The sequence below is a fragment of the Tenrec ecaudatus genome, chromosome 14 (genome assembly GCF_050624435.1).
Source record: "Tenrec ecaudatus isolate mTenEca1 chromosome 14, mTenEca1.hap1, whole genome shotgun sequence".
NCBI classification, from domain to species: Eukaryota; Metazoa; Chordata; class Mammalia; order Afrosoricida; family Tenrecidae; genus Tenrec; species Tenrec ecaudatus.
The window spans coordinates 85,183,145-85,209,815 of NC_134543.1; the positions used below are offsets into that span (position 1 = coordinate 85,183,145).

General features: G+C 41.9%; 1 protein-coding gene and 1 pseudogene across 10 annotated transcripts in view; one reads left to right on the forward strand and one right to left on the reverse strand.

The window, feature by feature from the left end:
* Positions 1 to 256: 256 nt before the first annotated feature.
* LOC142426938 (U2 spliceosomal RNA) lies at positions 257 to 377 on the reverse strand (annotated as a pseudogene).
* Positions 378 to 6,310: 5,933 nt separating this feature from the next.
* CHD8 (chromodomain helicase DNA binding protein 8) overlaps positions 6,311 to 26,671 on the forward strand; it is a 59,963-nt gene continuing 39,602 nt past the window's right edge. For 3 of the 10 annotated variants that reach the window (XM_075531845.1, XM_075531850.1, XM_075531849.1), the window contains exons 1-2: positions 19,195 to 19,271; positions 24,782 to 25,833. In XM_075531845.1, the coding sequence (XP_075387960.1) occupies positions 24,994 to 25,833 (840 nt within the window). In that variant the 5' untranslated portion in view covers positions 19,195 to 19,271; positions 24,782 to 24,993. Of the gene's footprint in view, positions 6,437 to 7,360; positions 7,549 to 19,189; positions 19,272 to 24,781; positions 25,834 to 26,671 lie in introns of those variants that run through there. The other 7 variants (XM_075531847.1, XM_075531846.1, XM_075531852.1 and 4 more) reach the window with 7 other exon arrangements.

Consider the following 26,671-nt stretch of genomic DNA (forward strand, 5'->3'; position numbering starts at 1 on the left):
TTTCTGCTTGAGCCCTTGGTATCAGCTCTTCATTGTTTCCTCCTTCTCTCCCCACTCCCTCCTCCCTCACGAACCCTTGATAATTTATAAATTATTATTTTGTTATATCTTACATTGTCCGACGTCTCCCTTCACCCACTTTTCTGTAGTCCGTCCCCCAGAGAGGAGGTTACATGTAGATCCTTGTAATCGGTTGGGTTTCACATTCTTAACTGATTCCCTGGGAATTGAAACTGCTGTGGCATTTATTTAGAACTAGATTTTCCTCTTTCTTTTCTTTTTCTAAAATTTATTTCCTCAGATAGAGGACATATCAGATATTAAGCTGATAAGAACAGATACTACACTTGATCTTAGTCAAAAGGCCGAGAAGTGATAGATTTCCCTCTTTCATTTGCATCTGTTTTCTACTTTCTCCTCAGTGTGTCACTTGCAGTGACCCAGCGGGGATGTAAAGAGGGAAACAGGAGAAGGCCTTGCTTGGCAGCATGCACTGATAGTCCTAGAGCCATCAGCCAGAAGTGCAGACCTAGTCTGCAATGTTGAAGACGGTTCTCTCTGGAAAGAAAGGGGAAAGGTCTTCAGAGATTGTAACTTTATCTTTGTCCTTTTCTTCAGGAGTCTCTTAAGACCAGAGGATGGAAGGCTGTTGTGTGCCCAAGTGACCAGCTATCTCTAAGGGGACCACTCTGTTTCCTTTAGCCTGGTTAAGTTTTAGTTTTGCTTTGAGGAGCAGCCATGGTGTGTGGGTTTGATACTGCTGGTGCAAATCAATTTAGTCTAAGGGCCTACTGGCTCCTATTGGAGCATTCTGGCCCTGGGGTTGACTGTTTCTTTATCAGTAACGAGTGATGAAGAGCCATACTCAGAGACCCTGTTTGTTGTCATCCACAGAGAATATCAGCCTAGGAACCCTAAAGTCAGCCCCAAAATATCATCTGACCCTTCTATTGCTTTGTAGAAATCCTCTCCATGACTTTTATATGGACATTTGCAGGACCATTTCTTCTACCCCCACTTGTCCTAATTCACCTTAGAAATAAATGCAAACAGAAATAACATTTGTATTGTTTCTCCCTCAAGGCCCTACATAAGCTTAAGCCTGATAATACGATGTTTATTTCTCTCAGGTCTCATTAACATAACCAAAGCAATATACAGGAAGATTCAGCATGGTTTATTTGGTGTCCAAAATGAGGTAAGAAAGGAGTTAGTTAACTTTTTTTGTCCTGAACAGCACTAGAGGTTCCCTAGAATGTAAACATTTCCCTAGCCAAGATAATAATATTGGAAGCTATGCTGTTCAAGTGTGGAATTCTTATGTAGATACACTTAAACTTGGGCTCACTTTCTGGCTTTTCTTCTGTCTGAGACTCAGAATGCTTACTAACAGTTTTACATAATATGGAGGATTTTTCTTCTTGGCTTCATATTCTTACCATTCTAGAACATAGGGGTAGTATTATTCTGAATTGTTCAGCAGGACCATTTCTATAAAACAAATTTGAGCAAAACAATAGCAATGAAACACCAATAAACAAAACCACATGGAACTATGCTACTTGTATGCTTTTGCCTCCTTCTCCTCTTTCCTAACCATTTTCTAATTCTGCATGTAGCTATGAAATTTAGCTATAATGTGTATCTTAAAAATCTACTTCTAACATGGATGAACCTTGAAAATATGCTAAGTTCACTGAGTCCCCCAAAGTATCCTAATGGATTCATACAAATATTGTATGATTCCAGTTATGTGAAATTAGCAGAATAGGCAAGTGTATATAGATACCAAAATGTATTAGTAGATTCCCCAGATAAGTGGGACAGAAGGGCAAAGGAGGACAAAATGCTTAGAAGGCCCTGAGCTCCTCTTAAAGGTGATGGACAAAATTGATAATGGTGATAATTGAACATTATGATGAACATATTTTGTAATGTTGTATTAGATAGGGTTCTCTAGAGAGATAAAACCAGATTGCTGACAATTATATATATATATATATATATATATATATATATATAAAACACAAGAAATGAACAGTTAAATTATATACAGATAGATAGATATATAATACAAGAAATTAACAGTTAAATTATAAAGCAGTACAAATGGCTCAGTGTAACTCACTCCCGTGAGAGAGTTATGAGACACTGGCAGTCCTTCAAGCCTTGAGGGCCGCCAGGTAGTCCTCTGTAGAGAGAGCTAGGCTATCCCAGGACAGTCAGCAAACAGCAAGGCAGGTCACCAACCATCAGCCAGGTCACCAACCATCAGTCCCCAGCTCCAGAGATGTATATTCCAATTCTCTGGTGAAGCAAGTCTTACAGGGACCTCAAATTACAGCGACACAGTTCACAGGTTAGGTGTCCCACAGGTAGTGCAGTTTGCAAATTGAGGCACAGAGCAAGCAAGGCAGCCGCACACTGGTCCGCTGATCAAAGAGCGAGAGACAAGAAAGGTGAGGCTCACGGAGCCATTTACCTCTCCACCCTTCAATTAAACCCACGAGTGTTTATCGGCCAGGCTGGCACAATAAAATAACTATCTCAAATGTCACCACATCAACGGGCTTAAAGGAAGAGAAGAACCTAGTGGCTAGTGGGTCACATGTTGGGCTGTTAACCACAAGGTCAATAGTTTGAAAAAACACTTGCCACTCATTAGGTAAAAGATGAGGCTTTCTGCTTCCTGTAGAGATTGAGAGCCTCAGAAGCCCACAGGGAAGCTCCACTCTGTCCCATATGGTCACTCTGATGGAATCGATTTGATGGTACTGGTTTGGTTTTAATTTGGTAAAGGAAGAGATTTTACTTTGGCTAAGGGAATCCTTTTTCCAAGGTGTCATGTTTTGCCTTTTCCCTTAAAGACCAGGGATTGGGCCCTTATTGACTTGTCTTTCTTCAGTGACGTGAGTGCTGCCTATAGATTAGGGCTTTTAATTTTTCTTAAAATGTTAGGATCAAAGTTGATCATCACTGTTGTCCAAAAGTAAATTAATTTATAAGCATAGACAAGCTCTTCCCCAACAAGAATTTGTCAATTGGTCACTTGAGGTTGCTGGAATCTAGCGGCCTGTGGGTGCTAGAAAGAACCCCGGTGGCAGTTATGCATTGGGCTGCGATCTGCAAGGGCAGCAGTTCTAAACCATCAGCTCCTCCTTGGGAAAAATCCTGTAAAGACTTAAAGTCTTGGAAACTCATGGGGGCAGTACTACCCTGACCAAAGGGTGACTAGGAGTGAAGAAGACAGGGGGTGATAGATAATCTGCCTGGAAATCTCATTAAGTGTCATAACTTTTATTTTTCCTTTTTTACTGCTCATTTTGTTTCAGGGACCAGACCTTATATTGCAACGTCTTTTCACCAAACAGACCACTACTATTGTATTACACTCACTTCTTACTAGACAATTTAGATTTTCCAATCTAACCAAGCTAATCTGTTTATTGGACATGACATATCTGTCCCCTCTTCCCGGCTTGTGCAGGAGCCCTGGTGGTGGAGTGGTTATGCGTTGAGTTTATGTTGGACTGGGATCTACATGGTTGGCAGTTCAAAACCACCAGTAGTTCCTCATGAAAACAACTGGACTTTCTACTCCTCTAAACAGTCTATGAAACCCGCAGCATTGGCTCGATGGCAGTGAGTTTGACTTTTAGTTTTGGTCCGTGCATGTGCACACATCCTCCTCTCTGGTCACATTAGACTCCCAGTCTAAACCTCATTTCTTCTAGCCCTCTGTGCCGGATTTAGGGATTTCTAAGCAATCATTGACAGAACCCCACTTAAATTTTGTATGCTCATTATATTTATATGGGTTCATGCTCTTTTGTAACTTTGTTTCCTCTGTGAGATCTGTCTTCCTATATGGAAATTTCCCTTCCCTCTACCATTCCTCCACTGTGTCTTCTCTTACACTGTGACTTTTGGATCTGACTGGCTTCAGGACTTAGAACAGTCTTATTGAAAGTTCAGGGGCAACAAAAGGCTTTAGAGTTGTCTCATTATTAGTGATTTCTGTCTTTTTCCATCTGCTTATCTTAGGTCCACACTATTCTTTTTCTTCTCCTCTTTCACTCTTCTTATGCTTTTTGCCTCCATTCTTTGCAGCACACAGTAAAGCTGGCTATTTTCAAGTAGACAAATAAGTGGGTAATTACCCAGCCATTTTCCTTTTTTAAGAGCAAATCATACTATTCTACTCAAATTTGCCTAGGGTCTGTGACCTTCTGGGTCACTTGTTTTATTAAAAAAAAACCAAGTTAAACAATTGTGAAGTAGATCCTTTCTATATACCTTTGTGCCTTGATTTCTCATTCTGTTCCACAGCATTGAGGTCTTCAGAATTTTTCTACTATTTTTGTTTCATTATTAGACATATGCGCGGTTGCAAATTGCTCATGCACACGTGTCATTTCTGATTATATCCTTGACATAAGTAAACAATTTCCTCCTAAGAGAATTTTATAGAAGTTATTGGGAGTAGCTTCCTTCTAGCGCTCACATCCTAGTCTATCATCCAAACCAACTCCCATCCCCATGGGAAGAATAGTAGTTATGAGATAATCTGGGTATTGGTTTTTGAAGGCCAGCATCCCTAGACATCACACCAGTTACGGGAAAAGATCGTTGCAAGTAGCCATAATCTTCTGAGCTGAGCTCGCTGCTCTCTGCTTTGAGTTTAACTGGCCCAGCAGATCTCCTCAGACTACTGTTTTCATTGGATATTTTTTTTTTCCTTTGAAGGCACCTGCCGAGGCTAAGGGCAGGTGTATCACTGAGGGAACTTGTTTGTAGTCAGCCACACATTAACCGCAACCCTAGCCGCAATGCTTCTCTACTTGTCTTCGCCTTATGCTTGGATTGCGTTCCTGATAGCATGTCCATTGTATACCTACCATGTAACATGGACAATAATTTCTCACTCTAGAAATGATTCATTATTAAGATTGGATCTGACTTCATTATAAAGACATCGTGATGGCAAATCCTAATACTAAACACGAATTTGGCATGACAGTAATCGATAGAAGAATTTGGCAAACACATACCCCCCTTCCCCCAATATACAGGAAAATATATTTGGCCAAGTCTTATCACAGCTCTAGTAAAATATTGAATCATACGACTGTAGGTATTGAGCTATTAGACCTCTCTTCGCTCACAGATTAAATAAAAGATTCTTCTAGCAAGTTGAAATAGCAGTCAAAATTTAGGCTGGGAAATATAGAAAAATCTGTCTCAAATGCAAGAGAATTTCACTTACAGAGAAATAATTTCCTCTCTCATTTAAAAGCAACCAGTAGAAAATTACTTTTCTCCAACCAATGTTTCTATGGCTGATTCCCTAATGGCCCTCATTCTCCTTATATATCAATATAATTTTTCAAGTGGCTCATATCTTTTCCATTATATGTATTTGCAAGCAGTTCTGGTCTATTGAGGGATTTGAGGCTAATTTTTTTCAATTGAAATTCTTCTCTATTCTTTAATTCCAACCAACTGTCAAGTCTGAGGGACAAAGGTTTTCTACTACCATGACGAGTTACAGTCTCAGAAATTCACAGGGACAACTCTTCCCTGTCCTACAGGGTCCTGCTACGAATTGGAATTGACTCACTGGCAGTGAGTTTGGTTTGGGTTTGGTCAAGCCTGAATGTTGGAAATATTACAAGGGAAGTAGAGGATTTAGAAGCATCTAGAAGAGACACAGAACCTGTATTAGGTATGTGCTGATGAGTGAGGTGTCTATGAAGGATTATTCCAGTAACTAGTTCCCTGATGTGTAGAATTAATTCTTGGTTCTATAACATCACTTGACTCCTGCAGTTAAGCCAGAGAGAGATGGAGGTTGCTTGTACCACATTCAGCATTACAGCTTCTCCCTTATAATGAATGAAGGACATTATGCTTTATAGAGTATGTTGAAGCTGTACCCAGTCTGAGAGAAGGCCGACTTGGGCTTCATACTCTACACACGCCTTTCCTCTCCCCGCCCCCGTCACTGGGAATCCAAGATGGCTTCCTAAAAGACAGGTAACTAAATGTTTGAGTGTAGAGCGCCCCCACTGGCCGGGGTCGGAAAGCATGGCCGAAAGGCCTTAACGCTGCGCACTGAGCGATCCGAGCCTAGCGGCCGCCCGATCTCCCTTTCAATCAGGCACATCTGTAGTCGCCTACGTTCCCTTCTCGGCCTGAAGGACCGCCCCCTCTCGGGAGACTTCCTGGATGGCGCTCACCCTATCCTGCTGGAAGAGGCCGAGCCTCGGCGCTGCCATTGGTGCGCGGGAGGGAAGCTGGGCGGAGCCGAGGGGGAATGGACTACTAGCACGCTCGGTTGAGACGCGAGCTGGCCATGCTCCGCCGGAAAGCGCCTTGTTCTCCAAAAGGGTGAGTTGTCGCGCTGTCCGGAAAGGAAGCGCCGGGACTTGTTAAGGTAGGCTTCCTGCTCACGTCGACCTCGCAGTGCGGGTCCTGGAGTCCCTGCAAAAGCGAACGCTCCTCCGATCAGTTTCAATAACGCATCCCCCTCCTTCCGCCCCCGCCCCCCGCACGTCTCAGTTGTGAGGGATCAGGTGCCGGGTGATGCTCCGGACTGAACCATTCTCCTTTGTGAGAGGCCGGGGGAGACGGCAGCTGCGGGGCCGCGGCGCCCGAGTCCCGCAACGCCGTGCGGGGCCCGCCCGGGCCGCTGGGGCGGTTGGAGGGCTTGTCACTTTCATGACTGGGCGTGGTGTAGCTTGGAGGCAGCTCTCCTCGTTCTCCTTCCTCCTACCGAGGAGGGTAACTCCCCGACTCCGATGACTTACTCCATACTTTGGACTCAGAAGTGGAAGGTTAGGGTTTGGTGCCCCCCCCCCCACCTCCTTCCTCCCCACCTTTCCCCTTCTCTTCTTTAAATAATAGAGGTGGGTAGGGAATCATGGGGGTGAGCAGGTTGTACAGTTCTTACCTCTGATTTTTGGTGGGCCGAGAAAAGGGCTGGTAGTTGGACTGCACTTAGAGATGGGGTGGAGAGAGGCAGTCACACCTCCATTGACAAATCTGCAGAGCTCACTAGGTTTCTGTTGCATTCGGTGAAAAATTTACAAGGCAGTAGGCCCCTCCCGTTGCCTCGGAGGGAATGCTATGTCTTTCTTTACCTGTCCCTAGCGTCGCAGGGAATTTCCCTGCCCATTGCAGCAGCTGTGCAAATGCAGCAGCCTCCTGCCTTTGAGGGGCAGGACTGGAGTGATTCAGGTCTTCCAAGAAGATAACACATACACACAGTGAGTGGCCCAGTCTTCTTTCAGCAATTGAGTACAGTGAACAGGTAGTTAGAGACGTGGAACTCAGTATCTTTTTTTTTTAAAGAGGGCCTCAGGTACACAGCCGAGGAGTTGCATGATCAGTGTCTGTAGCAGGCCACCATCAGACCAGCACCCATGGACTATTTAATCTTGTGACTCCGAGCCTGTCCTCGCAGTCAGGGACTCACTGGCTGTTTGGGTTATCCTTAGCATCAGCTTGAGGTCTTATCTGGTGCCTGGCACTTCTAGACACTAGAAGGTGAGTTTCTGATTTGGATGATATCTGCTACTTGTTTTGATAATGACCTCTGTCTGCATTTCCGTTCCTTTTCCTTGCCAGATGGCTTTCAGAACAAATTTCAGCCAATCTCACAGAGCCCAGAACATAGGATGTTCCAAATAACAAATATTTTGGAATGATCCCACCCTCTAAAGTGGTGGTGGTGATATGGGGGGTGGGGTGGGGGGCAGAATTACTAAGAACATATTATCCATTTAAGACTTACTTTGTTGCAAGAGTGGCAAACCATCTCCACGAAGTGATGAATGAAGATCACTGAAAGGAGGGTGGGCACGGAGTTGGAGGAAGGTTTAAAACAAATAGCAAAGAAATAATGGATTAGGATAAGGGATTTCATGGGATACTTGCATAGTTCATGCCTTTCTCCCCCAGGCTTTCATCTTAAAGAGCCTGCCCTCTGGCCTTTTGACATTTCGGTTTTCAGTTCTCAAATTAACAAAAATCCACTTAAACATAGACAGAAAATGTATCTGCTGCACTGATTGTGAACCACCAGAAACAGAAAAGGCACCCTTCTCTGCAGCACTGCTAAGTGATAGGGTGGAGGAGTCTTGCTTGGCATTGTGGTAACCACCATTGGCATGGGGGGGCGGGGAGATGGACATTTTATGTAAAGGATTGAAATTCCGAGAAGTATTGGAAGGATGGTGAGGAGGAGTGTTCTTTAAAATAAGGCACTGCACACATCTTCCACCACTTAATATTCATTTGTGGGTGCCCAACCTGCTTGGTTGAAAGAGTAAGATGTGATGTTCTGATCTGCAGGATTGTAACATTTTCAGAGGCCAATGCTGAGTGCTTCAAAGATACTGTGTGTTCACAGGCCTAGAGAAGTCAAGCTAAGCCTGCAGCGAGCCTAATTATTATTACCTGAGGGATACACTGACGACAGATATTTTTTTGACCCTCGCCTTGCGCCTCTAGAAGTCACTTTGTTCCTGGACTTGGCGTTTTAGCAAATTCTTAATCAGCTAGTCTTTTCATGGCCTGACATGCACTGCTGTAAATGACCTAGTATTTACTATTTTACCTTTAGCATTTCATTTAGCAGATTGATATTTTATTTTTTAAATCTCACTCCATTCTTTTTTTTTTCTCACTCAGTTCTTGTTTTGTCTTTTTTTAATTCCCTTTCCCCACAATGTTGGTGGCTTCCTTTCATTCTACTAGGCTTTTGTTCACTTTGTGTGTGTGTGTGTGTGTGTGTGTGTGTTCACTTTTACTTTTTTAACTCACTGACATTGCAGTTTTTTGTTTCTGTGTTGCTGAATGTTGAGTCCCTAATTACCAAGATGGTTTTCTTTGGTACCTAATATTTGAATTTCTATATAACACAGCTGTTTTATGAACCATTTTCTATTGCTTAAGCCATAGCATTAACTAAATTCTAAATTTTTTTCCTGAATAACCTTTTTTTCTCCTCTCATAACTTCTCAGTTTTGTTTTGTGTGCATGTGTGGGTGTGTGTATGTGCTGTTATAATTTAATTCTTTTTGTGTGTGTTTTCTGTCCATGTTGCCTTAACATTCCATGTTATTTTTATTGGCAAAATAAGTCGGTCTCTGTAATTGCTGAATGTTTTAAATTTAAACTACAAGGTATGTTAATCCATGAAACTTCTCATCATTTGTTTTGAACGCAATTTCTTTTGCGCATTTATTACCCATTACTTTCTGTCCTTTATCATAGGCTTGTGGTTGTTTAATGTCAGATGAGGCAAAATGATCAACTTTAAAATTCTTGCTTTAGATTACATTAGATGAATTTTTAAAAAATGAGTCAGTTTCTACCATTAGTATATGTTCCATTACCATCAAAATTCAAGCTGGTATCGATGGAAATCAGCCTGGCTTAGATCATTACTTCATCTTCGACATGGTAACGTTCAGTAATAGTTTCTAAGCAGTGGAGCTTCTGGAGTAGGAAACCTAGTCTACATTTTAACCAGTTCAAGTTCAGATTATCTTAGTATGCTCTCGGTAGGTGATTTGAAAAGAGTTCTCAGACCATCATACTCACCCATGTTCAGATAATGAACTAAAAAAATCCCTCAGGGATTTAAAAAGTTATTTACTGCTATGATTAACAAAGGATTGACTGTTGGTGAATGAATTAAATATTCTTGATTTTATTTAGCCTATACATATCCAGCGAGATTATTGTGCATAGCTTTGGGTTTTAGTCTTTATAGAAGATAACTAAATTGCATGCTTCTGAAATTAGTAGGAGACACTTTCCAGTACTAAATGTGATAGATAGTCCTGATACTTTTGGTAATGGCCAAACAGCCCAGTAATTAATAGTTCTAATTCTACCATAACACCTACTTGTTTTGAGATTCTGTAATGCTGGATATCAGCCACTTTCTGAGAAAGGATATAGAAGGAAGCTTCAAAAAGTTCATGGAAAAATTCCATTGCATTTCATTTTTTCCATGAACTTTTTGAAGCCCTCTTGTATAATCAATGAATTATTTATTTCATTTCAGAGGAAGGATCTTTTTTTTTTTGGAAGGATCTTTAAAACCGGTAAAGTCAGGTTTTACAAATTGTCTCTTGTTATAAAACATTTTATTCGTTTTAATATTTTTATTGTTGCAGTTTTATAATTTCATTTGATAATCAATTGTTTTCTTTTTTTATTAAATCATTTTATTGGGGCCTCATACAACTTTTATCTCAATCCATATATACATCAATTGTGTCAAGCACATTTGCACATTCGTTGCCTTCATCACTATCAAAACATTTGTTCTGCACTTAAGCCCCTGGCATCAGCTCATCATTTTTGCCCCCTCTCTCCCCGTTCCCCCCTCCCTTATGAGCCCTTGATAATTTATAAATTATTATTTTGTCATATCTTACACTGTCTGACGTCTCTCTTCACCCACTTTTCTGTTGTCCATCCCCTAAGGAGGAGGTTATATGTAGATCCTTGTAATTGGTTCCCCCTTTCCAACCCATCCTCCCAGTATCGCCACTCTCACCACTGGTCCTGAAGGGATCATCTGTCCTGGATTTCCTGTGTTTCCAGTTCCTATCTGTACCAGTGGACATCCTCTGTTCTAGCCAGATTTGTAAAGTAGAATTGGGATCATGACAGTGGTGGGGAGGAAGCATTTAGGAACTAGAGGAAAGTTGTATGTTTCATCGTTGCTAAATTGCACCCTGACTGGCTTGTCTCCTCCCCACGACCCTTCAGTAAGGAAATGTCCAGTTGCCTATGGATGGGTCTTGGGTCCCCAGTGCACTACCCCTCATTCACAATGATTTGTATTTTTGTTCTTTGATGCCTGATACCTGATCCCTTCGACACCTCGTGATCACACAGGCTGTTGTGCTGCTTGCATGTGGGCTCTGTTGCTTTTGAGCTAGATGACTGCTTGTTTACCTTATAAAACATGTTAGACTTGGCTGCTTTTCTCTTCTAGCTCTGGGGATTATTTCTTAGATATGATTAACTGGAGGTGCTTTGTCCCATTAGCAATTTGGGAACTATTTTTGGTTGGTTACAGAAGTAACCATTGATTCTTGTAGTTTAGTTTCCTACCGTATTTAGAACCCAAATCATATTAGAATTTTGTGTACAGCACATGATTTAGTAGGTACATGAAGGGGCTTTTAAAAACTCTTGGAAAAAATGCAACTGAAAGATAATAGAATTTTTTCCATGAACGTTTTGAAGTTTTCTTGTACATCCACTTAAGTAAACTGCATGAATGGAAAGATTTTCCTGGATTTGTTTTTACTTATTTATATTTTATTTTAATAAATCATTTTATTGGGGGCTTTTACAGCTCTTATAACAATCCATGCATCAGTTGTATCAAGCATATTTGTACATATGTTGTCATCATCATTTCCAAAACATTTTTAATTTTCTTATTTTATACCATCCACTGTCTCCTTTCACCATTTCTGCTGTTTGTCCCCTGGAGTGGTGGTGGTGGTGTTTGTACTTTGATCATTATGAATGGTTCCCCCTTTCTCCCTTTCCTGGATTTTAAAATAGGGGTTATCAAGTTATATGAACTTTGACCTTTCACCTAGCGTTGTAGTCTTTGCTGCTTCTGCTCAGTACTCACTGATTTTATTTATTTTTGAGGAGTGAGAAGGGAGTGAAGCACATTACTAGCTCCTCCTTTCATTACCTATCAAATCTATGAAAAGTGGTGCATTTGCCTGTTTTGAGGTACCTTTTTCATGAGGCTTTAAACATAATGTAGATAATATTAACTTCTGATTACTGCTCTCTTCAAAGTCATGGGCATCAAAAGCTGAGGTCGTGTGAACTATCCAGAGATAGCCTAGTCATTTGGAGAGCTATCACTTACCCAAAACAGATAATATAAGGTATCTGAAATACTTGTAATATGGACCCTGGCATCTGTTGGACAACCATAAGAGCGATGAGTTGAATTACCTGGGACGTTGCCCTGGACGTCAGTGCCGGTTGAAGTCTATGTCCCCTGGTTCTGAGGTTAAGGATTGTGCTCCTTTCTCTGCGTGGTAATGCCAGAGCCCTTTCATCCTCCCAGCAGTTTTGCCATTCTAATAGTGAAACTTACACATCTATTTGGGCATCCCACTATTCTGTTAAACATATCAGATCTGCCCGGTCTCTGAAGAGGATGAAATGGCAATGTTGAAATGACCTATGAGGATAAGTAAGAATTAAATAAAATTTTGCTTTGAGCAAACCTTTAGCAGTACTCTTTAAAAATTTTCGACAGATAATACTGAATACTATGTGCCAAGTTTTGTACATTATTTTTAATCTTCAGAATAATCCTGACATATGTATGATACTAGGTTTATTTTAAAGAAGAGAAAGAAGAGTTAATGAGGCTCTATCACTTAATTAGGAGCAGGTCCCTAAGTCTTACTTGAAAGCCCTGCTCGTTATCCATTATTCCATCACCTAAAAATTTCAGCATTGAACGCTGTGGGTGAACAAGATGGGCAGTAACATCTTTGACAGCAGCACTGGGCAGATGGTCATTCAGGAGCTTCCACATGTAGCAGTCGTAGAGCCTGAGAATGTAAAATTTCTTTGTCTTTGTATCTATGTCTGTTAAAGGGGGAAAAATTCGTTTGTTTCTTTTATTTACCTTTGTTATTTTGAAGATAAGATCATGTGAAATACTTTGAGCACTATCGAGGAAACTCACTTGGCTAGTCTTGCAAATAACTTCATTTTCTAGCCACTGTGGCGTTGTGGGTGATGTGTTGGGCTGGTAACCCAAGGTCAGCCGTTTCAAACCACCAGTTGCTCTTTAACAGAAAGATGAAGCTTTCTCTTCTGTAAAGATTTGCAGTCATGGAAACCCAAGGTGGCAGTTCCGCCCTGTCCTCTAGGACTGATGTGAGTTAGAACTGACTCTGGCTGAGAGAGAGAATTAACCCTTGAAAGTTTCACCATCCCCATGTTCCGAGGGTAAATGTTTATTCTTGTGCACACCAGTCTTAAAAAGAACATGGTTTATAATGTTTCTCCTCTCTCCCCTTGCCTTTTTTTTTTCTCAAAGAAAAACAGAATGAAACATAAATGTTGCAGTGAACATAGACTCTGGTTGAATTAATTAAATATTTATCTATTATGGGTTGGATGAACGAACGTGTGTGTAACTGGCTCAGTTAAAGTGGGGCAGGCAAGGAGGGTGCAGGGAGCAGCACAGAGAGGATCAGGATGGTGGTGCTACCTGAGTTATATGAGGGGACTTCAAACAGTCTGTGGAAAGTTTTTATGATTTTTTCAAATTCCATTTTTCCATGAACTTTTGGAAGCCCCTAATATTGCTAGGTGCCTGAAAGTAGTGCAGTACATGGGGATACCTTTTGGGAATGCAAGTTAGATATTCATCATCTGGAGCCCAGAATACTATTTTTCACTTTTGTGAACATGAGTCCATGAAGATAAACTTTTCCAGATGCAATCTAACTTGACCTAAGGCCAGTGATCCTTAAAGATTTGGTTCACATTTAAGCAAAAAACCCACAGGGTTTTACTTGGGCCGGGGGGAAATCTACTGTGCTACTTTGGAATCATAAAGGTGTAGGGTTTTTTGCTCATTTCTTGCTGTGACTTTAGATTACTGACTACTGAGGCTTTGTGGTCCCAGGCCTAGAGGGGATAACTAGAATCTCATGGGCTTGTATGTCTTGCATACAGCACCCTTTTCCACGATGTAAAAAGCTGTAGCGTCTGCTACAAGTCCTAGAAAGTGAAGATGCGTAAGGTTTTGTCCTGTCTTTCCGGAGTGATCCTGGTTAGAAAATGTTATCTCTGCAGTGCGATTGAGGGAAGCTGTTGCCTTTGTGGCCCTACCACTGCACACCTGCTGTGAGCTGGGGCGTACATACGCCTGGCCGACAGATGTCCATTGACTGTCCACCGCTCCTTCATACACAAAGGGGAATGCTGGCCAGAGCAAGACATACATTATCTCTGCCTTTGTGGAACTTACATTCTAACTGGGCGAATTGGAAAAGACATCAGTTATCAGTTACTTTGTACTATAATGTAGAAGTTCTGGGTACTGTGAGAATGTGTGACAGCAGCCTGTAGCCTAGAATCTAGTATATTAGGGTAGTAGGGATAGTGAAAGGAACCTGCCCAGAAAAAGACCTGGCAGTATGCTCCTGTACAGATGACAGCTGAGGAAACTCTGAGGGGCAGTTCTGGTTTGTCCCATAGGACCACCTTGAGCTGGAATCGACTCCAGTGCATGCCACAGAGGTGACAGTGAAGCCACACTGTTGTTAGCTACCATCCACTTCGATCCAGGCTACCACGTGGGCACCAGAGTAGAATTGCTCTATAGGTTTAATTTGTTTTTTTTCTCTGTAATCTTACAGCAGTTCACCAGTCTTTCCCTGGGGAAGTTTAAAGTGCTGACCTCTACAGTTAGCCTCTCATTTATACCTAAGAACCTGCAGCCATGCTGCCTAAATTCATTTTGCCCAAACTTACAAATGAGAGGCATTTAAAGAAAGAACTGAGGTCATGAGTGTGAATAAGATACCATTGAAAAGAAAATACAGAAAGAAAAAAGAAAGTCTAGGGCCAAATCTTGGTGAATTTCAACAATTCCAGGAGTCAGCAGGAGCTTTTGAGAGGAGAAGAAAGTAACTAAAGAAGTGACTAGGGTGTTCAGAAAATGTGTCCTGGAAGTCATGGGAAAAAGTATCTGAGAAAGGGGGTGGAGTTTTTAGTAACTTAATAACCTTCCCCTGGATTCCTGGGAGTCTCTGGTGGCGCAGTGGGTTAAGTTTAAACAAGGTGGGCAGTTTATTTATTTTTAAGGTTGGCAATTTAAACCTACCAGTCGTAGGAGAGGTTGAGGCTGCCTGCCCTGTAAAGATTCATAGTCTAACCCCGTGGAACAGTATGAGTTGGAATCACCTAGACACTAGTGTCTTAGCACATCTATTGTGAGTTTAGGCTGACAGAAGCCACTTAGGTGAACATTATCTTCAGACTCAAATCTAGAGTATAGTTCATTGTTTTGCTTCAAATTGAATTTAATCTAGAGGGGGAGAGAGAGTACCCTCAAGCTCGTATGTCATAGCCTACTGAAATTTATTTGGGAGGCCATTAATTTGGGTGGTGATCTTTTTGAGGCTTATTGATTAGTATTCTCTTAGGTAGGTAAAGACATTGACACACACACATACAGAGTAACATTTGTTGAGCACCTACTAGGACTGATGTGCCAGGAACTGGGCTATTTATTCATCCTTATTAATGACTCTATAACTGGGAATTATTATTATTGCAGAGGAAGGAACTATTGGTGGGATGGAAATTTGAACCCAGACCCTCTTGATTCAAAACTCATTGTACCTCCATGTAAAATACAACTGAAATACAAAGTAGAAGATGCTATGAAAATTCATGTGGACAAATTACTTCTGGTTTGACAATGGAAATTAGAGATCAGAGATGCTTTTAATATCTATATATAGTGGACATTTTACATTCTTAAATTACATGACTTTTTCCCTTTCTTCAAAATAATTGATCCTTGTTTCCCCCTGCACCTCACATTCTCTGCATCTCTGACAGTGAACTCTTCTACTTCTGACGATTCCTTCTGTCTCCTTTGTAGGTGTAGTTTTTTTCTGATTCTTAAATCCTGATGTTCTCCATAGTTCCTCAATTTCTCACTGTGCACCAGAAATCTCAAATAATTTTGAGTCCCAAACATTGTCTACAGCTAAGTGTTTTGTAGTCTGCATAGTGCTTTAAAAGTATTTTAAATTAGTTATCTGCATTTAAAACCTAGATGTTTTATCTAAAATTATATTTCTGAATTTGAAAAATATTGAAATTCTCTCTCAAACTGGGCTTTGTGTGTCCAGGAGTCAGCATTTAACGAGAGCGGAATAATGACTCTTCTCTTTGCATTGAGCATCAGTTTCCAGTTCTTCATGGACCCCAAGCCGCTCTCTGTCCTCTCAAGTAGTAGTTTTCAATTTTTCTTATACTTGCCTTACCTGTCACACACCCTGAGTAGTCTCCACCCTACAGTTGTTTTGTGCTTTTCCATCACTGTCTTTCTATAGCAGTATAGTTGCCAAAAGTATCTTGTTAAGATTCTTAGTTGCAACCAATAGTTTTTGTTTTGTTTTGTTTTTTGGTAACATGAAAAGGGATGTGGAAGGATGCTGAGTGGCTCACAAAAGCAAAGAGGAATGCTAGAAATCCTGGTTTAGAACACTGTCTGAACCTCGGGGAGGCAAAGCTTTGGAGAGCACAGCCAAGCTAACGCCACAAGTAGAAGCCTGCTTTGGATCTGCTGTTGAACTCTAGGGCCTGCCGTTGGAATATTGTCCACCTGGTCTTCCTAGGTCTTTGAATCAGCCTTCCAGAGTCAAGAATCCTTTAGTGGGAATAACCAGTTAACTGCTTGCCTGCTTCCTTACCTGCTTGAGAGGGGTCTCTGGATCTGTGTGGTTGCCCCCAATACAGAAAGGGGTTGCGAACAAACAAAGAAAGAAACATATTCACCGAACAGCTCTTTTGTGGATTCTGTAGAAGCTTTCAGCTTCTGTCCCCTTGCCTACATTCAGAAGCTAGAGTTCACGAACCCAAATGTTGTTCTGTTTCAGTGGCTCCTCACTGCCCATAAGAAACAGCTTTGTCCTGACATGCAAGACCCTCCATGATCTGGCCCACTTCTTTATTTTGTGATTTATACTTTAGCAAGACTAAACTACAGAACCTCTTAGTTTTCTCTGCATGCCGCATGTTGTTCTCAGTGCTGTGCTTCGGATGGCCCAGCCTCTCTCCCCTGCTGTCTGGGCCTTTTTACATGTAGCGCCTTCCCTCTCACCTGAGGAACTCTTCCTCGTCCCTTAAGAACCGATTTCCTCGATATCTTTTCCCTCTAAGTTGTCTCATTCCACTGTGTTCTTGTAATACCCTCCTGCTGATTTCACTGCCTATTCATATTGTATCGTAATCGTTTCCTTTTATCACTGTTCTTCTGGGCTCTACTCTTCACCCTACCTTTTTGTATACACAGAAATACCTACTGTGAGCTCTTTGAGAGTAGAAGTTATGTCATAGTAAATTGTTTGGATCCTTGACCCCCGCACATTATTTGGTAGAACATATGCACATTAAAATGATGAGATGATTATTGAAGTGGTATTGCATATAAGATAAGTAGACATTTGATGGTAAAAACAAAGATATGAAGTAAGGCATGCATATAATTTGAAGGCAAAAGCATTAGCACCAAAAAAAGTATTAGCAAGGCCTAGGTATGACAGAATATGTACCAATAGATACTTGTCAATTTTGACTAGTGTATATGTAGAATCCTGATAAAACTAGAAAGGCAGAATGTAGGCCTTGGTTGTTGGAAAAGGAAATTGTACTTTCTGTCTCAGCAAGAAAACTTTAAAAGCTTTTAAGCAAGACACCAATTTGGCCATCGGGTGTTTTGGGAACATTGATCTGATAACAGACTAGCTTTGTAGGAGCTGGAAGAGATTCTAGGTTTTAGGACGATTCTTTTTATTGAATAACAACCACATGAATAAGGGAAGTGGCTAAAGAAATAGAGGAGTCAGTCCTGATTTTGCCATTTCATTTCCTAGTTGAATCACTTAACCTGTAAGTCTGTTTTCTCGCCTGTACGGTATGAGAATTGCCCGAGGTTTGCCGTTGCTGTGGTATAGTGCACGTGAGTGGAACTTAGCGAATGATTGGATGGTGGGTCCTGGAGGTTGCAGACACAGCTTTGAAGCTTTGAGCCTGAGTGAATGGGCAAACAGCCATCGTGCCTTTTATAGGATCAAGTAATTGAGTATTCCTAACAACAGTTAGCTCATCTGGTGACCCTATAAGACAGGGTAGAACTGCCCCTGTTGGTTTCTGAGACTTTATAGGAGTAGAAAGTTACATTACTCTATCTTGAAGCACCTGGTGGTTTTGAACTGCTGATTTTGTGGTTAGCAGGCCAACATGTAAGCCAGTCAGAAATGATTCGTTGGTAGTGAATGAATGATAACACTCGAAGGAGCTTTGTGGGTACTGTGGCTAAGTTCTTGACTTCTAACAAAAAGGTCAGTGGTTTGAACCTACCAGGTACTCTGTGTCAGATAGATGTGGCAGAGTGCTTCTATAAAAGTTACAGCCTTGGAAACCCGCAGGGGCAGTTCAACCCTGCCCTACAGGATCACGTGAGTAGGGTTGACTGGATGGCAGTGGGTGACACTAGGTTAATCTTCATTTTCAGGTGAAAGTAGTGGTCAGGGACTAACCAACGATTTTTAATACAGCTTACATTGGCAGACTTACATGTCAGCATTATTATGGGGATGGTAGTCATATTGGAAGTTAGATGGTCTTGGGCAGCATTACCAAGTGGCAATATATCAGACAAAGTTTCATGAGAATTGAGGTGGAGGGGCAAGACCAGGTTAGGGGATGAGGATTGGGTTTGGGTGTGTATAAGAGTGTGTGTGTGTATGTGGGGGGGCAGAAATTGTTAAGAGGGCTTCCAGGAGGGTTTGCCTTCTGAGGGCCATACTGCCAAAAGGGTTTGGAGTATCAGGAATTCAAGGTAGCATTATGGGTTGTATTAAGAGAGTGTTTCGTCCTTTAAGAATAAAAGGTTTGATGTTGCAGCAACTCAGTTCCATGAAGGAGGGAAGACTTGGCCCCTTTAATTGGGCAGTGGGCTAAGGTGTAGTAGTCATTACGGGAGAAGGTTGACACAGGCAGGGAGGCCAGAGGAGGCGGAGCTGGCTGGTGCGGAACCCTCCCACCCGAGTTTACGTTCCTAGGTGTGCAGAGCACAGTGTAGGTGGTAGGGAATGTAATCCCCAAGACTGGTTTTCCGCAGCATGAGACCGCTTCTCTGGCCAGGCTCTCTTCGTTCAGGCAAGCTGCAGGCTTCGCCTGGGCCCTAGAAACCGGATAGGCCTCTCCGTGCACTCTCAACCTAACTACCGCTGGGCGGGGGGCCCGGAGGGAGGGAGCGCTCTGTCCAGTTCCACCCTTTGCGTTGTTTTGCGTCTCTGCGCCCTCTGGTGAGTGGCAGTGGGTTTTAGCCAATGGGGACGCGGGGCGGGTGGGAGCAGCAAGGTAGGTTGCGCAGGAGGAGGGAAGAACTGGTGCTGGAGAGACAGCGAGAGGGGCGAGCCGGCCCCCCACGGCCGCTGCAGGTAAAGCCACTTCTCTTCCCCACTGGGGTGAGGCACAGCTCACAGCTCTTTGACTTTTTCAGGGCCTGTCGGGCCTCTCAGCCTGCAGCTTCCGTCTTAACATTGCTCTAACCCTGGGCATCTCCCCCACCCCCCCACCCTTCGGCATCTTGCCGTCTTAGCCATCCCCACCCTGGAGAGCACCCCCGCTGGATCCCTCCTTCAAGTGCATGTACCTCTTCTCCATTTTTGGGGCTCCAGTTGCCAGAAATCTACCTCCCCTGCTGTATGGGCCTTAACTGGCACCCCGGCAGTCTGAGCAGGTAATGTTCCCGGGTTCCCCCACCCCCAGCCGCATTCTCCTCTCCATCAGCCCCTCACTTCCTCACCTGACCCCTTCCCTTCCCCCATATGAGTTCATAATTTTTATAATTGCTCCTTCACCCTCTGAGCAGATGTACATGCTTCTTGCTTTCATAGTTGCCCATTTGGCTTCTCATATTTATTCAGTGAAGGCTCACTTTATCATCCATGTTTACCCCCCCCCCCCCAATCTTCATACTGATGGTGCTATCACACAGTAATTAGGAAAACAAAACGTGGCCACATTTTCGGCAGTGAGAATGGTGAAGTGAGAGGAAATTACCTAGGAGCTTGATATCCCGAGAAAATCTCCCGAGTGTCCCCAACTTCATAGCTGTTTCTTACAGACTATGTTGTGTCCTTTCACCCTGATCCCTTGGTAACCCTAAATTGTAATTACATTTACCTTGGATATGTATTTCCTTTTGCGTTGTGAAATTTGAGATTTTGAGTCCCGCAAAGGTCTCCATGTGGAGTTTTTAAATGCTTCTCTTTAAAAATTATATTGATGATTTTTTACTTTAGATTTTTGGCTATTGGGTTTTAAAGGGAATTTAAGTTGTATCTATTCATTTTGTGTTTCAATAGCATGTGCTTGTATTTGCAGTTGATCTACTTGATAAGATACAGTTTCCACCTCTCAAGATTTATACTTTGAAGTAAAATACTTTAAAGTGCATATTACAACAGAGGGCATTCATTGTTCAATATCTTCTAGGTGGAAGGGTACTACGGAGCCATTTGTAACCGGAGAATGGATGTCTATAGTTTAGTTTATATAATTATATCTGTTAGAAAACTGGCCTAATGTATCACAGTATAATTCATGCATGGTGATACATTCCTCTTTGGGAGACTAAGAAATCTTACCTCATTCACAGCTACCTAGATATCGATAACACCCAAGCAAAGCATGGTTCCATCTCTGCACATTGTCCCTATCCCTTAATATTGCTTCTATGCAGCTCCTTGCTGGTCAAGAAAGCATTGTTAAGTTTTTTACTGAGTATGAATAGCCTCAACAGTGGGGTGTGGCTTTTTTTTATAAACAATGATAATATTGAATGCAGTTTTCTTTCCTTTTTCTTTTTTTGCAGTTTTCTTTTTCTTATTGCATTTTCATCTTCACTTTTAATTGCTAGAAACACTTCTAAAGGGGCTTGCTTACTTGAAAATTATTGCTTTGTTGAAAGGTTGGGGTTGATGGAAAAATATAGAGTATCATTTTAAAAACTCCTTTTTGATGGAAAGAGTGAAAAGAAATGTGGAAACTGTGTAGCTCTTGTTAAACAAAACCAGAAGACCTGTGTTAAAGGTAGTGAAGCTGCAGAAGCATGTCGTTGTGTGCTTCATTTTGAGGGGCTCACTTTCTGTAGGATTAACAGTTTTTCCTTTAATAGAGATGAGATGAGATGAAGGCTGATTACTGTTCTATATAAAAGACTTCTCTAGAGGTACCGAGCGTGTTACTTCGAGATGATAGGTGACCTTGGAATCTACTCTTTACTGATGAGTTTATTCTATTTCTCCTCCACATGAACCCCTCAGAATTGTTGTTACTAGTCTGAAATGGTGAAAAGTGAACAAATTAAAAAAAGAAAAGTGAGTAAATATGGCCACTGAACTCTTTTTAACATACACATGCGTTTTAAACATATGCTTCTGTTTCTCTTGTGGACAGTGGTGGGCCAAGACTAGATTTCCATTTTCAGCATGATAAAAGTCTGATAGGACTATGTTATCTTCTAGGCAGGTGTTTCACTTAACGATGTCTAAGTGTTTCATATATGTGGAACTGCTTCCTCCTACTACTCACTGCCGTACAGCCAATTCTGATGCAGATCTTATAAGACAGAGTAGGACTGACTGCCCCTTTTGGTTTCTGCAGCAATAAAACTGAGTGCAGAAAGCCTCATCTTTGTCCTTCAGAAAGACTGCTGGATTTGAATGGTTGACATTGTGGCTAGTAGCCCAATGCGTCACCTGTTATGCCACCAGGGTCTCTTTGGAACTGCTTAGCTTCCATTAATTTTGCCTATCAGAGTTTGAACCAAAGAAGAGAATTAATGGGATAGACAAGCTTGATAGCATCAGCCTGCTGTAGATACAGACAGGATGACCCACAAGTGGGAACAGAGGAGAAGTGAAGCAAGTTGGATGTGTGTAGGGGAAGGTTGAATCTTAGGAAAGTCAGTGGCAGTTTAAAGATGGAAGCTAAAACGAAAATAGACTAGAAAAAAAAGAAAATAGACTAGAATAAAATGTATGATTAAGTCAAATTGGGTTTGTAGACGTGACTAGATGGGATGGATTTAAGTAATGATAGTTGGTGTGTTCAATCAGTGGAGAAGATTTTTTTAATAATTAGGCCTAGACTGACCAGGAGGGGAGGTTTGACCCAAGAATTGGGAAAGGAAAGATAAATGGCAATGCATTGATCTTTAAAAGGTTATATGTGAGTCCTATGAGATAAGGAAGTATTTTAGAAACTGTTAACCTTACTTCTGATATTAAGAAAATGAGGTTTCTTTGAGGTTCACCATTGAATGGGAGGAAGAGCATTAGAAAGAATAAACAGTACAAACTTGTGGAAAGGACAAAAACCCATGGAAGACATGACTATAGACTATTATCACAAAGGTTTCTAATTAATATGAGTTGTTATTGTAATTTTGTGTGACACCTAGCTGTTAGATACGTAGTGCAGCTTCCTTGAGGGTGCTAGATAGTCAAGTAGGGCACACATAGAAAGAAGCTGATGATAATATTGACTTAGGGAAATTTATGAAAGTATTGTTTTCATTAAATCAAGGTACATCTGTAACGTTTGGGTTGCTGTTTTGGAGAAATTTGAGGGAGCTATTAGACCTATTAGCTAGAGACTGGAATGAGCTGGCAGAACAGTTTAACCAGGAGTGGGAAGTGATAGGGATCCTGGACAAGATGGGCAGGGTGTGTGATTACTAGAGCAGGGAAGATGTTATCTAACATTGGTGGACATGTAACATTGACTGAGGTACCAATTACTGATAGGTTTTTTTCTTTGTGTCAGAATTTATTGGATGTAATCATATTGTTCTATAAGAATAACAGGTATGGATTGGGAAAGGGGAAAAAATAGCTTGCAGATTATGTGGGAAAATCTCCAAGTCAAATCTATACTTTCTCACTGACAAGTTTCATAGCTGATATCTTCCAAAAGTCAGAACAAATGGTCTTATCATGCAAAACTTTTCTGAATTAATCAAACCTTGACATTATACACAGAAATCAGATTACTATACTTTTTAGTTATTTGGTGGTATAATTTTTTATCTTAGATAATATTTTCTTTTTTTTTTTTCCGGTATCTTCATGAACTTAAAACCTCAGATGTATATTTAGTGAACATGCTTTCAGTTATTTTTACAGCAGTATTTCAAGATAGGATAGGATGCTTTCTATGGTCTCATCTTACAGTACAAAAATATCATTTAGTTTTTTGTTGTTTTTTTGAGGAGCTACTATGTATCTGATAGATACTTTACAGCTTCTTGAGGGATCCTGAGACAAGTAAGACATCCCTGTCCAGGAACTTTCCATCTCTTAAGGGAAAAGGAGTTGGACCACCACACGAAATTGTGCTTTTTATCATTTACTCAGAGGAGCCATTTGCGCCTCCAGGGGACTACTTATTTTGGTAAAATAGAACTGTCCTAAGGGACAAACACTGATGTGGGTGGTCAGTGGAAGGAGGTTGAGCGATCGTGTCACCACAAACTGCTTCCTTGTTCAAGGGGCAGAGAATGGAGACAAGTAGAAGACATTTGAAGGTGGGTAAAATTTCAGAGACCAACCCCTGGAGAAGGACATCATACTTGGTGGAGTAGAGAGGCAATTAACGCAGTGGCTGTAACAATGGGCTCAAGCTTAGGAACAATTTTGAGGGTGGCACAGGACCAGGCAACGTTTTGTTCTGTTGTGTGTAGGGTCACTGTGGGTCGGAACCAACTCGTTGGCACATAACAGCAACAGGATGTCAGCTGGGGCACATGTTGGGGGTGGTGAGGATGTCCCAGTCAGAAGCTACATTACAATAGGCAAAGTCACAGTCACAATCACTCAGGTAACTACGTGGTCTATCGTGGACTGAAATGTAGGAGTGTGTTGTGAGTGTGCGTGTGTGCGTCTTGAGAGGAGACGTTAGATCAGAAATGCTAGGAATAGATTAATTGATATGCAACGAGAATAAAACTTGGGAGAATTCCTGGTAAAATTATACCATTGTTTGATGAGCTTCTACTATGAGCTCGGTTTAAAGCTATTTTTGTCAGTAGGAAGTAAAGGTATCTAAGATGTGTAGAGAAATTGATCTAATATAAAATATATAGAAACTTTCATCTATGTTCACAGAAATGTTGATGGTATATTTTTAAGTTCTGCCAACTTAGGACTAGAATAGAAGATGAACGATTACCCAATTTTGTGAAATCTATCTAAAAATGATAACTATGTAGAGAAATGGCTGATTGAATATTGCTGACAAAAAGGTGGTTGATTGGATGTCTTTTTTTTTGCTTTACTTTTAGTTTTGAAGCTGAAATGCAGTTGCTCTGTTATTTAGCCTCAAATTTCTTCACATTTCCCGCAATGATTTTGACATTATTAAGGGTAGCACCCAGGGAGCCGTGGTGACACAGTGGGGTAGGCATGGGACTACTCACCGCAAGGTCGGCAGGTTGATCCTACAGATGCTCTGGGTGAGACAGACGAGCTTGTCTGCTTCTGTCTACAGCCTCAGAAACCTAAGGAAGCAGTCCTCTGCCCTAGAGGGTGGTTATGAGTTAGAATTGAATCAACAAGAGTGAGTTTAGTTAGTTTGTTGTTGTTGTTGTTGTTGTTTTAAGGGTAGTGCATGAAGCCCTGGTGGCACAATAGTTAAAGGGTTCAGCTGCCAACCAAAACTGCCTATCCGACTCTCCCAGCTCTTCTGCAGGAGAGCACTCTAGTGGTCTGTCTCCATAAAGACTGACAGCCTGGAAAACTTAGGGGCCAGTTCTACTTTGTTCTATATAATTTACTAGATGACAGTGAGTTTTTTGTTTTGTTTTTTGAAGGGTAATACCTAAAACAGACATTTTCTCCAGGTCATCAACTTTGCTAATCTTTCATTTGTATTCCCACAACAGGAATTCCATCATCTTCCTCTGAAGACCTAGCCATCTTGCTCCATGAAGGTCAGGACAATCTGACATGCACTTGTTTCTTGCCTCTTTACCTGAAGAGTAGTCCTCTTCCATTGTGTACATTTTTTTCTTAGTAGGGGAGGGGAGGGGAGAGCCAGTACCCCCCTCCCCTTCCCTCCCTAGGCTTTGGGGATATCTTCCATTGCTTTCTCAAGATGGCAGACCCCATCATGGATCTGTTTGATGACCCAAATTTATTTGGCTTGGACTCTCTGACTGATGACAGCTTCAACCCGGTCACGCAAGACCCAATAGAGGAAGCCCTTGGACTGCCAAGCTCTCTGGACTCCTTGGATCAGATGAACCAAGATGGTGGAGGTGGTGATGTGGGGAATTCATCAACAAGTGACTTGGTCCCTCCACCAGAGGAAACAGTCCCTCCAGAAATGCCCAAAGAATCAGCAGCTCCAGCTCCAGAAACTTTAACCTTGCATGATTATACCACTCAGACTGTCAGCCAGGAGCAGCCAGCCCAACCTGTCTTACAGACAACGACGCCAACATCAGGACTTTTGCAGGTCTCCAAGAGCCAGGAGATCCTGAGCCAAGGGAATCCTTTCATGGGTGTCTCTGCCACAACGGTCCCCAGTAGTACTGGAGGACAGCCACCTCAGTCAGCCCCTAAGATTGTCATCCTTAAGGCCCCACCAAGCTCCTCAGTCACTGGTGCCCATGTGGCACAAATTCAGGCCCAAGGTATCACCAGCACAGCTCAGCCCCTGGTGGCTGGCACAGCCAATGGTGGAAAAGTCACTTTTACCAAAGTGCTAACCGGCACCCCCCTTCGACCAGGTGTTTCCATTGTCTCTGGTAATACAGTGTTGGCCGCCAAGGTCCCTGGGAACCAGGCTACTGTTCAGCGCATTGTCCAGCCCAGCCGACCAGTAAAGCAGCTGGTCCTCCAGCCAGTTAAGGGTTCAGCTCCTGCTGGAAACCCTGGGGCCACAGGGCCCCCACTGAAGCCTGCAGTTACACTGACCTCTACACCTACCCAGGTGACTTGAGTGAAAGGGGGAGGTTAAATTTGCTTTAGTAGAGAATCAGAATACTTACTATATGAGAGCTATCTCTGGGAAAGCCTATTTATAGACCATCGTTGCTTTCTACCTAAGTGTTGACAGCCACAAGCTGGGTGGAAGCAGTATATGTTGATGCATGTTTTGAGCTCTTCTGTATACACTGTACCTAGCAGGTGCTGAACAAGACAGCCCCTCTCCTTAAAGAGCTCACAACCTGTGATAGTGTTTTATGATATGAGAAATATAAGATGCTATAGGAATAAGGACTCAGTTTTGAAAAATATGTAGAGACAGGCTTAGGAAAGCTCTTTCCTCTATTTTTATACTAAGATTGTTTTTCTCCTACTCTGTTCATCTTGTGAGTTAGTACTTGCTCTAGCCCAGGGGTCCTCAAACTAGGCCTGCCTAGTACATTTATCCGGCCCGACAGGTGTTTTTGCCCCATTTTGGTTTTTACTTCAAAATAAGATATGTGCCGTGTGCATAGGAATTTGTTCATAGTTTTTTTTTTTAAACTATAGTCCGGCCCTCCAACGGGTCTGAGGGACAGTGAACTGGCCCCCTGTTTAAAAAGTTTGAAGACCCCTGCTCTAGCCTTTGAATAAAGGGCCAAAGAGTTTGGAATGGAGAAAGAGGTATTAAGATAAGTAGAAACAATGAGAAGAAGCTATAAGGAGACAGATTTCAATAAAGTAAAACAAATAGAGTCTCATAGGCTTCTAAGAGTGAAATGTATGCTGTAGATGATCGTGAGCCTCCCATTAGTTTTTCAGAATGAGGCTGGATTACCAGTGGGCAGAAGTACTGTAGCAAA